At 40.3% G+C, this 16,420-nt stretch overlaps 1 protein-coding gene across 1 annotated transcript; it reads right to left on the reverse strand.

Annotated features, from left to right (window-relative positions):
• Positions 1–14,023: 14,023 nt before the first annotated feature.
• Positions 14,024–16,137, reverse strand: LOC107830062 (aspartyl protease family protein 2-like). The gene has a single exon (XM_016657548.2). It carries the CDS (start codon positions 15,875–15,877, stop codon positions 14,252–14,254), a length of 1,626 nt encoding a protein of 541 aa, XP_016513034.1. The 5' UTR covers positions 15,878–16,137; the 3' UTR covers positions 14,024–14,251.
• Positions 16,138–16,420: the final 283 nt, after the last annotated feature.

Consider the following 16,420-nt stretch of genomic DNA (forward strand, 5'->3'; position numbering starts at 1 on the left):
TCAAAAAATCAACTCTCGGTCAAACTTCCAAACTTAAATTCCTATTTTAGCCATTTCAAGCCTAATTTCACTATGGACTCCCAAATAAAATTTCGATCACGCTCCTAAGTCCATAATCACCATACGGAGCTGTTGGAATCATCAAAATTCTATTCCGGGGTCGTTTTCTCAAAATGTTGACCGAAGTCAAACTTAGCACTTTAAGGCCAACTTAAGGAACCAAGTTATCCGGTTTCACCTCAAACACTTCCAAATCCCGAACCAACCATCCCCACAAGTCATAAATCATTTAAAGAACATATTGGAAGTTTTATTTAGGGGAAGGGGGTTCTAAAAGTTAAAATGACCGGTTGGGTCATTACAGGATAAATGGAGTACCGCAAGCAGTGAGCCTCTTGAAGAATCAACTCATGCAAACCATCTACATTGGGCACACATAGCCTTCCCTATATCCTTAATGCACCATTATCTCCAATAGTAACCTCCTTAGCATCACCGTGCTGGACCGTGTCCTTAAGGACAAAAAGATGGGGGTCATCATACTGACGCTCCCTGATACGATCATAAAGAGAAGACCGAGAGACCACACAAGCCAATACTTGACTCGACTCAGAAATATCCAATCTCAAAAACTGCCTGGCTAAGGCCTGAACATCCAACGCCAATGGCCTCTCTGATGCTGGTAGATATGCTAAACTCCCCAAACTCTCTGCCCGACGACTCAAAGCATCGGCCACCACATTGGCCTTCCCAGGGTGGTACAAAATAGTGATATCATAATCCTTAAGTAGCTCCAACCACCTCCGCTAATGTAAGTTAACATATTTCTGCTTAAATAGATGCTACAAACTTTGATGATCGGTGTAAATATCACAAGGAACACCGTTCAAATAATGCTGCCATATCTTCAAGGCATGAACAATAGCTGCTAACTCAAGATCGTTGACATGATAGTTCTTTTCGTGCACCTTCAGATGTCTGGATGCGTAGGCAATCACCCTACCGTCCTACATCAACACCGCGCCGAGACCAATCCGCGATGCATCACAATATACAGTATTAGGCCCCCAACCTGCAGGTAATACCAATACTGGGGCTGTTGTTAAAACTGTCTTGAGCCTCTGAAAGCTCTCCTCACATTCCTCTGTCCACCTGAATGGAGCACCCTTCTGGGTCAGCCTGGTCATAGGCGCTGCAATAAATGAGAATCCCTCTACAAAGCGACGGTAATACCCCGCCAAACCAAGAAAACTTTGGATCTATGTAACTGAGGACGGCCTAGGACAACTCTGCACTGCTTCAATCTTCTTCGGATCTACCTTGATCCCATCACAAGACACTATGTGGCCCAAAAATGCTACTGAATCAAGCCAGAATTCACACTTAGAAAATTTTGCATACAATATCTTCTCCCTCAAATTCTGAAGCACGGTCCTCAGGTGCTGCTCATGATCCTCCCGACTCCGGGAGTATACCAGAATGTCATCAATAAACACAATAACGAATGAGTCAAGATAAGGTCAGAACACACTGTGCATCAAGTGCATAAAAGCCGTTGGGGCATTGGTCAGCCCAAAAGACATCACAAGAAACTCATAGTGACTATATCTGGTCCTAAAAGCATCGGGATATCCGGCTCCCGAATCTTTAACTGATGATAACCTGAAAGTATGTCAATCTTGAAAAACACTCTGGCACCCTGTAACTAATCAAATAAGTCATCAATACGAGGCAATGGATACCTGTTCTTCATTGTGACTTTGTTCAACTGGCGGTAATCAATACACATCCGCATAGAACCATCCTTCTTCTTCACAAATAAGACAGGGGCACCCTAAGGTGACACACTGGGCTGAATGAAGCCTTTATCAAGCAATTCTTGTAACTACTCTTTCAACTCCTTCAATTCAGGAGGAGCTATACGATATGGAGGAATAGAGATGGGCTGAGTGCCCGACAAAAAATCAATGCCAAAATCAATATCTCTGTTGGGCGGCATGCCTGGAAGATTAGCTGGAAACACATCTAGAAAGTCCCTCACTACTGGAACTAACTCAACTGTAGGGGTATTAATATTGACATCTCTCACATAAACTAGATACACGTCACACCCCTTCTCAACCATTCGTTGAGCTTTAAGAAAAGAAATAACTCTGCTGGGAGTATGCTCTAAGGTACCTCTCCACTCTAATCATGGTAAACCTGGCACAGCCAGCGTCACGATTTTAGCGTGACAATCAAGAATAGCATAATGGGGCGACAACCAGTCCATGCCCAAAATAATATCAAAGTACACCATGCTGAGAAATAATAAATCGGCTCTGGTCTCAAAACCACTAAGAGCAATCAAACACGACCAATACACGCAGTCCACAACAAGAGAATATCCCACATGAGTAGATACATAAATAAGGGAACTCAAAGAATCCTGAGATACGCCCAAATATGGGGCAAAATAAGAGGACACATAAGAATATGTAGAGCCTGGATCAAATAATACCGACGCATCTCTATGATAGACCGGAACAATACCTGTAATGACAGAATCAGAAGCAACTGCCTCTGTACGAGCAGGAAGTGCATAATATCTGGCCTGGCCTCCCCATCTAGGGTGACCTCTACCTCCCCGACCTCCACCTTGACCTGGTTGAGTAGGTGGGGTGGCAGCTGGTGCTGTAATCATAGCTTGAGGACCCGGTGGAGCACGTTGTGGCTGAAAAGTCTGTGGAGGTGCACCCCTCCTAATCCTGGGGAAATCCCTCACCATGTGGCGAGTGTCGCCACACTCAAAACAAGCTCTGGGAGGGCGTGACTGTTGTGACTGGCTCGGGGCCAGGTCTGTTGGACTAGCCGCTAGGAATACCCCGTGCAGGAGGCACACTAGATACTGGCGGTGCATAATAAGGCTCCTGGAGTCTAGAAGGAGCTGGAACACCGCTGGAGGCTGGAAAAGCTAAATGAACGGGGCGGCTCACATAACCCCTACCATGGCGAACTGTTGGGACACGAGCTCCCGAATAATAACTAGCCTCTCGAGACCTCTTGGCCTCTCTCTCCTCTCTATCCCGAGCAAACATGCTCTCGAATCTCCTGCCAATACACACAACCTGCTGATAAGAAATATTCATCTCCAATTCCCTGGCCATACTATTCCGGATGCTGGGATAGAGACCCTCAATAAACCGTCGAACCCTCTCTCGAACTGTGGTAACTAAGGCCGGTACATGTCGGGCCAAATCACTGAAGCGAACTGCATACTCTGACACAGTCATAGCACCCTGGCGCAACTGCTCAAACTCCGCGCGCCATGAGTCCCTGAGGCTCTGAGGGACATACTCTCTCAAAAACATGTCCGAGAACTGAGTCCATGTAAGTGAAGCTGCCTCAGTTGGACTACTCAACTCATAAGTACGCCACCACTAATAGGTTGCTCCTCTAAGCTAGAATGTAGTAAAAGAACCCTCGCTCGTCTCCGCTACGCCCATAGTACGTAGAATACGATGACACTCCTCCAGAAAACCCTAAGCATCATCTGTAGCCAATCCACTGAAGGTAGGTGGGTGGTACTTCTTGTACCTCTCAAGTCTGAGCTGCTCCACCTTAGAAGCTGCTGCCCTAACCTCGGGCTGAGCTGGAGTTACCGGCTGCATTGGTACAATCTCTGGAACCTGGTCGACCTAAACCCGCTGATCTGGAGTATCGGCAACGGGGGTCTACACTCCTCCCCTGGCCTGAGATGTGGCAGGAGCAAGTGGAATAAATCCAGCCCGAGCTAACGTGCTGAACATGCTCAGAAACTGGGCTAGAGTCTCTTGGAGGGCTAGTGCAGCAACAGGTATCTCAGGTGTCTGCCCTCCAACTTGAGCTACTAGGGGCTCCTCTGTAGCAGCTCGTGCGGGTACTCTGGCTGCACCATGTGGACGTCCTCAGCCTCAACTCCGGCCCCGGCCTCTCATGGCTCTACCAGGGGGCGCGGTTGCCTGTCATCAGATCCGCTTGTACGTGTCCTCACCATCTATGAGAGAATAGAATACAAAAGTTTATAATATTTGAAGTCAACAAATTTTTCGCACGACAAGGAATCAAAGTAGTAAAATTTTACTAACAGTTTCATAGCCTCCCGAAGATAAGTACAGACGTCTCCGTACCGATCTGCAAGACTCTAATTAACCGGTTTGTGACTCACGATACCTATGAACCTAGAGCTCTGATACCAACTTATCACAACTCAATTTCCCCTCCATGTGACGTCGTAAATACACCTAGTCTCTATAACTAGGTAAGCCTAATATTTTGCGGAATAATAAAATAAAAATATAAATTTAACCAACTATTCAAAAATACACAACAAATCCCAAAATCCGGAACATCATGAATCACAAACTACAGAAAGAAAAATCTAGTGTCTCTATACATCAGAGTCTAACAAGGAAAAATACAGAAGATAATGGACATGAGAAAGAGTAGAAGGGGACTCCGAGGTCTGCGGATGCAGCAGATATACCTTGAAGTCTCCAAAGCTATCCTGGCTCACTAATAGTGCGACTGATAAGGTACACCTAGATCAGCACACGAAAAACATATGCAGAGAGTAGCATGAGTACACCACAATCGGTACCCAGTAAGTGCCAAGCCTAACCTCGGTCGAGTAGTGACGAGGTCAGGTCAAGGACCTACTGGTAAATATGTAATAAAACAATATAGAGTGTAATACCGCAATAAAATAAAGGCTGAAATTTAACAACAATGAAATCATAGAAGGTAACAGCTTAGTACACAGAAACACAATAGGGGATCTCCCGAGATACCGTCCCGTAGTCCCAAACGTAAATGTGTAGGGGGATCTCCCGGAATATCGTTCCGTAGTCCCAAAATAAATGTGTAGTGGGATCTCCCGGAAATACCGTTCCGTAGTCCCAAAATAAATGTGTAGGGGATCTCCCGGAATACCGTTCCGTAGTCCCAAAATAAATGTGCAGGGGGATCTCCTGGAATACTGTTCCGTAGTCCCAAAGTAAATGTGCAGGGGGATCTCCCGGAATACCGTTCCGTAGTCCCAAAGTAAATATGCAGCGCGAATGATAGAAATACAACTATATCACGAAATTCTTGCAATTTAGACTAAGTACTAGTTAGGGAAGAAGCAGGAAATTCATTAAGCATGTTGCACATAATTCACATAAACAATTAAGACACGTAGACATGTTGTATTAGACTAAAAATGATAGCTACACATATTGGAATAACTCAATTAAGAATGCAAATAGATTAGTACTCATAAAAATGGTATAACTCAAAATAACAGGAAAACATGTTGCTGCTCAGTAAGAAAATCGGGTTTTCCACAACTAGCCCGTGTACGTACTCGTCACCTCACGTACACGGCGCTCACATAGCACAATAGTTCCAAATCCTAAGGGGATTTCCCCCACACAAAGTTAGACAAGCCACTTACCTCGAACCAAGCTCAATCAATCGGTCACAATACCTTTCCCACGAATATCCGGCTCCGAATGGCCCAAATCTAGCCAAAAGCAATTACATATCATAAATACAATAATAATAGACTCATCTAACTAATGAAATCAACACTTTAACAAACATCCCAAAATTAACTCAAAAATTACCTGTGGGATTCACGTCTCGGAATCAGGTAAAATTTACAAAATAGGAATGCCCATTCCACCACGAGTCTAACCATACCAAAATTACTAAATTCCGATACCAAATGGTCCTCCAAATCCACAAATCAAACTTTCAAATCCCTAGCTTCCAACTTCTAATTTTCCACCTTAAATACACACTAACTAGGTGGAAAAATACATGGCAAAGCAAGATTATTGATCAAAAATAAGCACAAGGGACTTACCTCAAGAAATGCTTCAAAAACGCTCTCACAATCACCCTAAACCGAGTTTGCAAAGTCAAAAATGACAAAAATCACGAAGCCCTTCGGTTTTAACCACTGCCCAGGTATTTCCGCACCTGCGGAACCTGGGCTCGCACATGCGGGTGCACTTGTGCGGAAATTGTGCGCATATGAGAAATTCACTTGCCCCCTGCCTTCGCACCTGCGACGAAAGGGTCACACCTGCGCGTGCGCGCCTGTGGAAATCCCTTCCGCTTCTGCGTACCTTGCGCATTTGCGGGCATCGCAGATGCGGCCTTTTTCCATGCACCTGTGACCCCTAACCAATCCACCCAACTCCGCTTCTGTGCCAATTTGCTTGCACCTGCGGGCAGCCTTACGCAAGTGCGATTACAGCAGAACCAGCCTAGCACCAGAAAATTCTTCCAAGTCCAAAATAGATCTGATAACCATCCGAAACTCACCCGAGGCCCCCAGGACATCAACCAAACATACCAACCAATCCTAAAATACCATACGGACTTAGTCGAGCTCACAAATCATATCAAATAATGCTAAAATCACAAATCACCCTACAATTCAAACTTAAAGAACTTAAAACTTTAAATTCCTACAACTAATGCCGAAACATATCAAACCACATCCAAATGACCTCAAATTTTGTACACAAGTTATATTCAACATTAAGGACCTACTCCAACTTCCGGAATTGGAGTCCGACCCCGATATCAAAATTTCCACTACCGGTCCAAATCTCCAAAAATTCTATTTTTCGCCATTTCAAGCCTAAACGAGCTACGAGCCCCCAAAACACATTCCGGACACACCCCTACGTCCAAAATTACCTAACAGAGCTAATGGAACCGACAGAATTCCATTCCGAAACCGTCTTCACATAGTTCTGACTACGGTCCAAATTCTAAGACTTAAGCTCTCATTTAGGGACTAAGTGTCCCAAAACACTCTGAAACTCAAAACCAATCATCCCGGCAAGTCACAATAGAAGATATAGATATGGGGAAAGTAGTTAATAGGGGTTCGAGGATCTAACTCTCAAAAGGACTGGCCGGGTCGTTACACCTATATATAGATGAATGTACTTCAAAGGTAGATAGGGTCTCTTATTCTCGTATGTTGATAGAAATGGATGTTACTAAGCCTCTGCCAAATACAGTCAAAGCCAGGGATCCAATGGGGAAAATATTTGATCAAGAAGTTGTGTATGATTGGAAGCCGGAGTATTGCCCGACTTGTCTGTTAATTGGACATAGTTGTCAGAATCCTCCTTAGAAGAAAACTGCAAATATGGCTCAAGGGATGCCAACTAAGCAGAATATTGTCTGGAAAAAGAGAGATGAAACGACGACTGCACCTAAGGACAATGGGCAAAACAAGACCTTACAGACTATACCAGAAGTGAATGTACAAAATCTAAATCTAAAGGAAAATTGGATAGAGGTAAGGGGGAATTCTGCTAGTAAGAATGCTCAAGCTAAACCTAAAGATGGCAGGCTAGTTATTACAAATGGTTTCAGCTCATTGGAGGTAGCAAATACTCAGCAACAATAAGACCACTCAGGAGGGGGAACATATGGGAGAAGCAGTGGTTACATGGGTACTGGTACACGACCTCCTGACGTTTGTTCTCAATGGAGCTTATAACATAGAATGTTAGAGGTTTTAATAAAGTATATAAGCAAGTAGAGTTAGCAAAGTTTATTAGAAATAATAATATAGGTGTACTTGCCTTACTTGAGCATAGAGTTTAAGAGACATATGTTGCTGGGATAATTAGGAAAGTGGCTCCTGGTTAGCATTGGTGCTCTAACTATAGCACTTCTGAGAAGGGTAGAATATGGCTAATGTGGAATTCAAATGAGTTTGAGTTTACGGAGATCATCAACCAGACACAGCTTATCCATGGGAAGATCAGAATTAATTCACTGAATGTAGAGTTTTATGTGACAGTTGTGTATGGATTACATACGTTTAGGGACAGGAAAGCATCGTGGACTGAATTGAGATCAATTGCAAGTATGCAGAAAGGAGCTTGGCTTGCTATGGGTGACTTCAATGCCATCAGACATCTTGATGACAGACTAAATGGGAACCCAATCCATGAATTTGAGGTGGCTGATTTTCAACAATTCCTGGTGGACACTAATATGACAGAGCTAAAGACAACTGGAAGGAGGTATACTTGGAGTAATAATCATACACATAGCAAGATCGACTGAGCATTGGGTAATAGTGAATGGATAATTCGATGGACACACTTAGAAGCTACTACTCTTGACCCAGGGTTTTTAGACCATGCACCACTAGCTGTAGAGTTTGCAGACATCCGTGGTGCACGACCATTCAAATTTCTAAATCATTTGGTGAAACACCCTGATTTCCTAATTCCGGTGGGCAATGAATGAAGCAATGGAAGACATAAACAAGGGATGCATGGCATCTGGACTAGATTTCAACAGGTGAAGCAAGGATTGAAAAACCTAAACACTAAGAAGTATTCAAAGATAAGTGAGAATGTGGAGGAATGCAGGAAACTCTTGGCTGAAATCCAAGTCCAAACAAGAGATCCAAATGAACAGGTGGTACTAGCTAAGAGGGAAAAGGAGTTTAAAATGTAGTTAGAAAAATGGATATCCATTGATGAGAGCATTCTCAAACAGAAATCAAGAGTTAAATGGATACACCTGGGGGACTCAAACAATGCATGCTTCTTTGCGTGCATGAAGAACAAGGTGGCCTAGAATCAAATAAGAAGATTGAATACATTGGATGGCAACATTTCACACACAGAAAAAGAGGTGGAGACAAAAATCTTAAAATTCTATCAAAGTTTGCTAGGATCTGCTGCAACATGCCTACCTACTGTTCAATTGGATATATTTCAGGAAGTAAATAGACTTAGCAGTGATCAACAATTGCAGCTGATCGCACCTGTGACTGCTGAGGAAATTTTCAATGCTTTGATGGACATTGATGATCAGAAGGCCCCTGGATGTGATGGCTTTAATGCCCATTTCTTTAAGACAGGCTGGCAGGTCGGGGGGGGGGAATTATTGAGGCTGTTGATAACTTCTTTAAAGACAGGAGACATGCATATGCCTATCAATTGCACTTCAGTGACACTCATACCGAAAGTAAGGAACCCTCTTAGTGTGAAAGAGTTTAGACCTATCTCCTGCTGTACTGTGCTATACAAAACTATATCCAAGGTGATTACTAAGAGGATGCAAGCTCTTATGCCTGAGTTAGTTGATAATAGTCAATCTGCATTCGTGCCGGGTAGAGTTATTACAGACAATATCATCTTGGGACATGAACTTGTCAAATATTATGGTAGGAAAGGGATATCTCCCAGATGCATGCTCAAAATTGATATGCAGAAGGCATATGACTCTGTAGAGTGGGTATTTATTGAAAAGGTACTACAAGGTTTGCACTTTCCAACAAAGTTTGTGAGCTGAATCATGACCTGTTTGAAAACAGTGTCCTACTCAATCAACATTAATGGCAAACCAAGTAGACCTTTTGCAGCAAAGAGGGGGCTTAGACAGGGGGATCCAATGTCCCCCTATTTTTTTGTGCTTGTGATGGAGTACTTGAGCAGACTACTAAAAAATATGATAAAAAATTCGGCATTCAAGTTCCACCCTAAGTGTGCTAAACTTAGGATCACTCAGCTTGGATTTGCTGATGACCTACTTCTATTTTGCAAGGGTGATAAGACTTCAGTGCAACTACTATTCAACAGTTTTCGGGAATTTTCACGGGTATCTGGACTTACTGCCAATCTTACAAAGAGCTCGGTATACTTTGGGGGAGTTAATCTAGTGTTTCAACAACAGATATTAGCTATACTAGGATTTTCAAAAGGGGAGCTTCCATTCAGATACCTGGGGGTGCCCCTAAGCTCTAAGAGGCTATCTATTGCACAATGTCAGCCATTGATAGATAAGATATTGGGTAAAATCACAAGCTGGACCAGTAAGTTTCTCTCCTATGCTGGAAGAGTAATGCTAATTAAGAGTGTCTTGTTTGGTATTCAAACATATTGGTCGCAGGTTTTTGTTTTGCCAAAGAGGATAATCAACTTGATAGTGACAACATGTCGAATATTCTTATGGATGGGAGATACAAGAAGTTCTAACAAAGCACTTCTTGCTTGGAAAACTTTGTGTTATCCCATGACAGGGGGGGCAGTAAACTTTGTTGATGTAGAAATATGGAACAAAGCTTCCATTTGCAAACAATTATGGAACCTATGCAAGAAGAAAGACAGATTATGGGTGCGCTGAGTTCATGCTTACTATGGTGCAAACATTCCAATCTGGGAAGCTAGGTGTAATCAGGCGTCATGGTTGCTACAGAAAATAGTGAAAGCTAGTAAGTATGTGATTCAAGCTGGGATGGGCATGCAAGATTTGATCAATATACAGCAGTTCTCCATCAAAGACTACTACAAGAAGCTAAGGGGGGACTTCCCTAAATTAGCTTGGAAGAAACTGGTTTGCAATAATTATGGTGCACCAAAATGGATATTCATTCTAACGCTAGTTGCTCATGAAAGGTTATATACTAGGGACAGGTTGATGCAATGGGGTATCACCACAAACTCAACATGTCATTTGTGTAATGTAGAGAATGAAAGTGTGCTGCATTTATTTTTTCAGTGTGTAATATCTGCGAAGATATGGCACCAACTGCTACAATGGCAGAGAATAATCAGACAACCAATGGGATGGCATGATGGGGTAGCTTGGGCAGTCACCTACACTTGCATGCTGTGTTTATTTCATTTGGCAGGAGAGGAATCAAATATTATTTCAGAACAAAAGGCGAGGCAACCGCTGCATTATCAGACAGATAATACAGGAAATATTTCAACGAGGGACCATGAAGCCACATTTGTCAAGGAAACTAGATAGCCTAAATTTCTACCCTTAAGCATGAGAGAGTACTGATGTAATGTCAATTAGAAGTAACTTGTTGGCGTAGATGGTGAGATAGGGAAATTGTAGTCTGGGACTATGTCTAGACTTAGTTCTGGTTCTTAGTTTTGTTTTTCTCTTGAGCTGTAAATATTATTACTTGGTAATGAAAGTTATTATTTACCAAAAAAAAAAAAAAGAAGTTTCATTTCCGATAATTTTTAAGGCTTCTATCTCCAACTGTTTTGGATCAGACCTTCTGTTTTGCTCATTTAAGATGGACTCATGATAGAAGACTAGATTTTATTTGAACAGGCCATACACATGTTGGGCATATGCTCAGCAAAGAGACCTTCCTTTATTGTAGAAATTAGGGGTGTACAAATCGAACCGGAAAATCGTACAAAACCAAAAAGTCAAATCAAACCGATCAAAAAACCCGACTAGGTTTGGTTTGATTTGGTTTGGTATCCGAACCAAACCGACATATAAATATATAAATTTTTTTATATAATTTTAAGACTTTATATAGAATTTTATTTAAGAATATCTAGAAATATTTGAGATCCTCTCATGGGATATAATATTTAATAGAACTATAAAGTGCATTCATTTTTATTTACTTTAAATAATAGATTGTATCACTTTCTTATTATGTGTTATTGAAATGCGTCAATCATCTCTTTGTTCTTTCATATTCATATGTCAAGATTTATTATATATTTTTCGAATTTGAAGTGGTATTTCGATAATCTAAAATTACATAGAACATATCATTATTTAGGTATCATATTGATTTTTATGTTTAATTATTAAATTTGGTTAACCCTGAAAGCGTACATCAACCAAAAATATTGGTAGACGACTAAGAAAATAAACTATTATGTGTAACTAAAAAACTTCTCCCATAAGATCACTTGATCATATGTTTGTTATTTTTTTTAAAAAAATTTAGTAAATATTTATTCACTTATCAAAATTTTATCTATAACTTTAATAATGCAATATTGAAATAATATTCATGTAACAAAAAAATCCGAAAAATCCGACAAAACCGAACAAATCCAAACCGATATAATTGGGTTGGTTTGGTTTTGATAAAATTCTAACTAACCCGGTCCATGTACACCCCTAGTAGAAATGACACCAAGTAGCCACTCTAAAGGGCTGCTATTTAAGAATTAGTCAGTGCATCATGAATTTCAGTTTTTCATGACAAAAATGTCCTGAATTGTCCTAAACTTAAGATTTTTATTTTAAAATTTCATGACAAAATAAGTATTGGCTAATCTCTAAATAGAATCCCTGAGAATGACTATATGTGCACTTGCCCCTCCTTTAATGCATGAGAGTCCAATGTGTTGGCCCAGAACACATTGTATTCTATTCATTTTGGAATCTTTACATCAATAACCAGTCGGATTCACTGGTTACATTTTCAGCCAGTATGTTCATCACTGTTTACTCAAAATTTCTAGCTTCTGCCCAAGTAATGCAGGAGTTATTTGCTAATGGAGAAACTATTCAAGATATTTGTGGACGAAGAAGGAGAACCTCCTCTATTTCACTATGGTCCTTGCAAGAACATATACTCAATGGAAGGCATGTTTATTAACCTAATGGAAGCAAACAACCATTTTCGTACTCTTAATCCTGAAAAAGCTCATGTCTATTTCCTTCCCTTTAGTGTTGTTATGATCCTTGAGCACCTGTTTGATCCAATCATTCGCGATAAGGCCGTCTTGGAACGCATTGTTCGTGATTATGTTCGTACTGTATCGACGAAATACCCATACTGGAATAGAAGCCTCGGAGTTGATCATTTTATGCTTTCATGTCATGATTGGGTAAGTACATTATTGAATTTGAAAACTTTATACAGTCAAACCTCTCTATAATGACGTCATTTTGTCCGGACAATCTTTTTTGGCCGCTATAGCAAAATATTGTTATAGACAACGTATGATATAACATGACATGATAAAAAAATCAGTTCCAAATAAAACTTGACCGTTATAGTGGATAGTGTATGTTACAGATAGGCCTGACTACATAGAGATACGTGTAACATTATACTTTTGTACATTTGTAGGGGCCTCGAGCTACATGGTACGTGCATCAAATGTATTTCACTTCGATTCGAGTATTATGCAATGCAAATACATCTGAGTTCTTTAATCCAAGAAAAGATGTACCACTTCCAGAGATTAATCTTCTAACAGGAAACATTAATGGACATGTTGAAGCATTGCCCAAGTCAAACAAGACAATCTTAGGGTTCTTTGCAGGACGATCACACGGGAATTCGGCCTATACTTTTCCAACACTGGGAGGAAAAAGATGAGGATATAAGAGTATATAGCAAAATTCCACCAGAATTATCTTATGATGAAATGATGAAGAGTAGCAAATTTTGCCTATGTCCGAGTGGTTATGAAGTGGCAAGTCCAAGAATTGTGGAGGCTATATATGCAAACTGTGTTCCAGTTTTGATCTCAAAAAATTATGTGCTGCCCTTTAGTGATGTTCTTGATTGGGACAAGTTCTCAATTCAAGTTTCAGTAAGTGAATTGCCAAACTTGAAAAATATTTTAGTAGGAGTTTCTGAGGAAAGATATGAAAAAATGGTAGAGGGAGTGAGACAAGTGCAAAGGCATTTTGTCATAAATGATCCACCAAAGAGATATGATGTGTTTCACATGATTATTCACTCTGTATGGTTGAGGAGATTGAATGTCAAAATACATGGTTAAATTAAATTTCTTGATTTCAAATCATAGTGCATATGGATGAAAACACTAAAGGGCAGTCCGGTGCACTGAGCTCTCGCTATGCGCGGGGTCCGAGGAAGAATCAGACCACAAAAATCTATTATATGTAGTCCACCCTGCATTTTCTGCAAGATGTTATTTCCACGGCTCAAACCCGTGACCTCCTGGTCGCATGGCAACAACTTTACTAGTTACCAGCCCGGTGCATTAAGCTCTCGCTATGTGCGGGGTTCGGGGAAGGGCCGGACCATAAGAGTTTATTGTACGCAGTCTACCCTGCATTTCCACAAAAGATTGTTTCCTAGGCTCAAACATGTGACCTCCTAGTCACACGGCAACAACTTTATCAGTTACGCAAGGTTTTCTTTCGTGGATTAAGACACTGCAACCAGAAATATTGTTAGAAGCAATGTACAGAGAAGATTAAGAATGAACCGAACTTTAAAAAGCAATGATTCATACTTTCATAATGTGAGAAAACCTCCTATTACAATTTTCTTACATAGTTGACAGTTTCTGTCAAGCAACATAAAATCATCTACAGTTAAAAAACAACTAAGGGGAAAAAATTAATGTATAACCTACAATGTATATGAACTGTTATAAGTTCAGGAAATAATGAACACAATTTTCCCAACTTCCACCCCAAGAATACTGTACATAAAATTTCAAGAATCAGCACATTTTGTTGGTGCATATCCCAGTCTGGACCTCTTGGTGTCATACAAGATGTGAAAATTCTGCTGTTGATAGTTTCCAATTATCGACAAAGCAGATTGAGGAGTCCCTAAAACAGCCAAACAAACGATATCTTCTGGTTCGAGTTTGATGAAGTAGTTTTCTACTGGAAAATTCCAGACAGCTCCATCACCAAACACGATTCCAAACGAGGGAAATTCCATGTTCTTCACACCAGACACATTGTAGCATGGATTCAGAATAGGAAAGTCTTGTACAACAGGATAGCCCTTAACCTTATTGACAAATGCCTCTTTTATAATCTCATGAGCAGGATCCGCGAAATAACTCAATGTGGTACCTGAATCAATGATTGCACCACCAAGACCTTCTGGAGACAAATTCCACGTCTCCTCGGGTATATTCAGCACCTCTCCTCCAACTATGACAGATTTTATCTGCACATAGTAGAAAGTTTCCACTTCTTTGCCTCCAACTAATGAAGTAAAATTCAACTGTGGATGTTTCAAAACATCCTTATCTTCACCAAAAATCAGTTTACTACTAACACTAGAATTACTATTCCTATCAACAAGACAATACGAAAACGAATGACCATATAAAGATTGAAGCTGAGAAGCAAACGAAAGCGGCCCTCTCCCTAATCCTAACAAACCAGCAGCACCATGAAATAATCCTCTATTCCAATGACCACAACCAAACATCACATTTTCCACTTCCCTAAATTCACTCCCACTCATCGTCGTGAGGTTAACAGTAAACGTTTCAAGCGCGAAATCGCCAGTAGTATTAGAACTATCACCATACCAATAGTAATAAGGACAAGTTTGATTCTCAGATTTACAAAGCTGAGGAGGATCAGGGGATGTAACAAATTTACACCTAGGATCATGACAACTTATATTTCTAAAGGAAGTAGAGTCTTTAGGATTATAATGGGGTCCATTTTGTTCAAAACAATCAAAGCAAGGAACACATTGAATCCAATTAAGATCACTACCAGTATCAAGAATTAAAGAAAAATGCTTAGGTGGTGTACCAACAAAGACATCCATAAAATACTCTCCAGAGCCAAGGCTTACACCTGACTCCAAAGTTGCCATTAGTTTGCCGGAAAGTTCATAAGATTCCGGCGAGGCTGCTGCCGGAGCAATCACAGGCTTATGTTTTTTATCATTTTTTGCAAGTCTCGAATTGTAATTCTGATTTTTCTTCTCTACAATTCTTGTATGCAATGTTTGAATTCTGCTTAAATCCCTTGCTCTTGACTCAAAGACTGAATCTTTAGCCTCAGTTTTTTTACCAGCTGATCTGTGCCTTAACTGAAACTTTACAGCTTCTTTTTTTGGGTTTCCAAAAATGGAAACTTCTTCATCTTCTCCATCTATTGAATGAGTGGTTGATTTTTGAGAAACTCCATAATTGCAATCTGAGTCAGCTGAAGAAGAAACAGCATTAAAGCTTGGATGGTTAGGGAATTCAATACCTGAAACACTAGAATTCAGCTTTTGGAAACTGTAAAATCCTCCACAGGCAACAAAACCAGAGGAAAACAAGAATATAAACAACAAAATAAAAAGAATGAATTTTGTCATCACTAATACTGCTAAAAATTTCTTTAAAATAGTTTTTTTATCTGAATGAAAAATCCTCAGGAATCCAGAAAAATGAGTTGGGTTAGAACTCAAGAAATGAAATAGGAAAATGAGGAACAATTCGTATAGGGGAATGAGGAGAGGAAAAATAAAGGAGAAAAAAGAAGGAAATAAATGTGAGTGATTTGGGTCTTGGATTATGAGTTTTGTATGGCGTAGTGTAGAATTAAAAAATGTAAGGAAAAATTGGATTATGAGTGTTGAAGTTTGAATAACGACTTTGAATGTCGTCTGGCTTTTCAGATACCACTGTCCACTTACGCGTTTTCCTCAAGTCTCAGATATTTTTTTAATGTAAGACTTAATTAAAATAAGAAAAGAAAAATAGTACCCCTCGGCCCCTCCTTCCCAATTAATTTGAAGTTATTCATATTCCGAGAGTCAAATAAATTATTTTTTTTTATCATAAATTTTTATATATATATATTTTTAAATATTTTAAATTATTAATTATTGTGACTTACAGTGCTTTTGACGTAGTTT

This window comes from Nicotiana tabacum, chromosome 2 (assembly GCF_000715075.1).
Source record: "Nicotiana tabacum cultivar K326 chromosome 2, ASM71507v2, whole genome shotgun sequence".
NCBI lineage: Eukaryota > Viridiplantae > Streptophyta > Magnoliopsida > Solanales > Solanaceae > Nicotiana > Nicotiana tabacum.

Bases quoted from the DNA above. Each gene is read 5' to 3' on its own strand.
- LOC107830062 (XM_016657548.2), bottom strand. From the start codon at position 15,877: ATGACAAAATTCATTCTTTTTATTTTGTTGTTTATATTCTTGTTTTCC.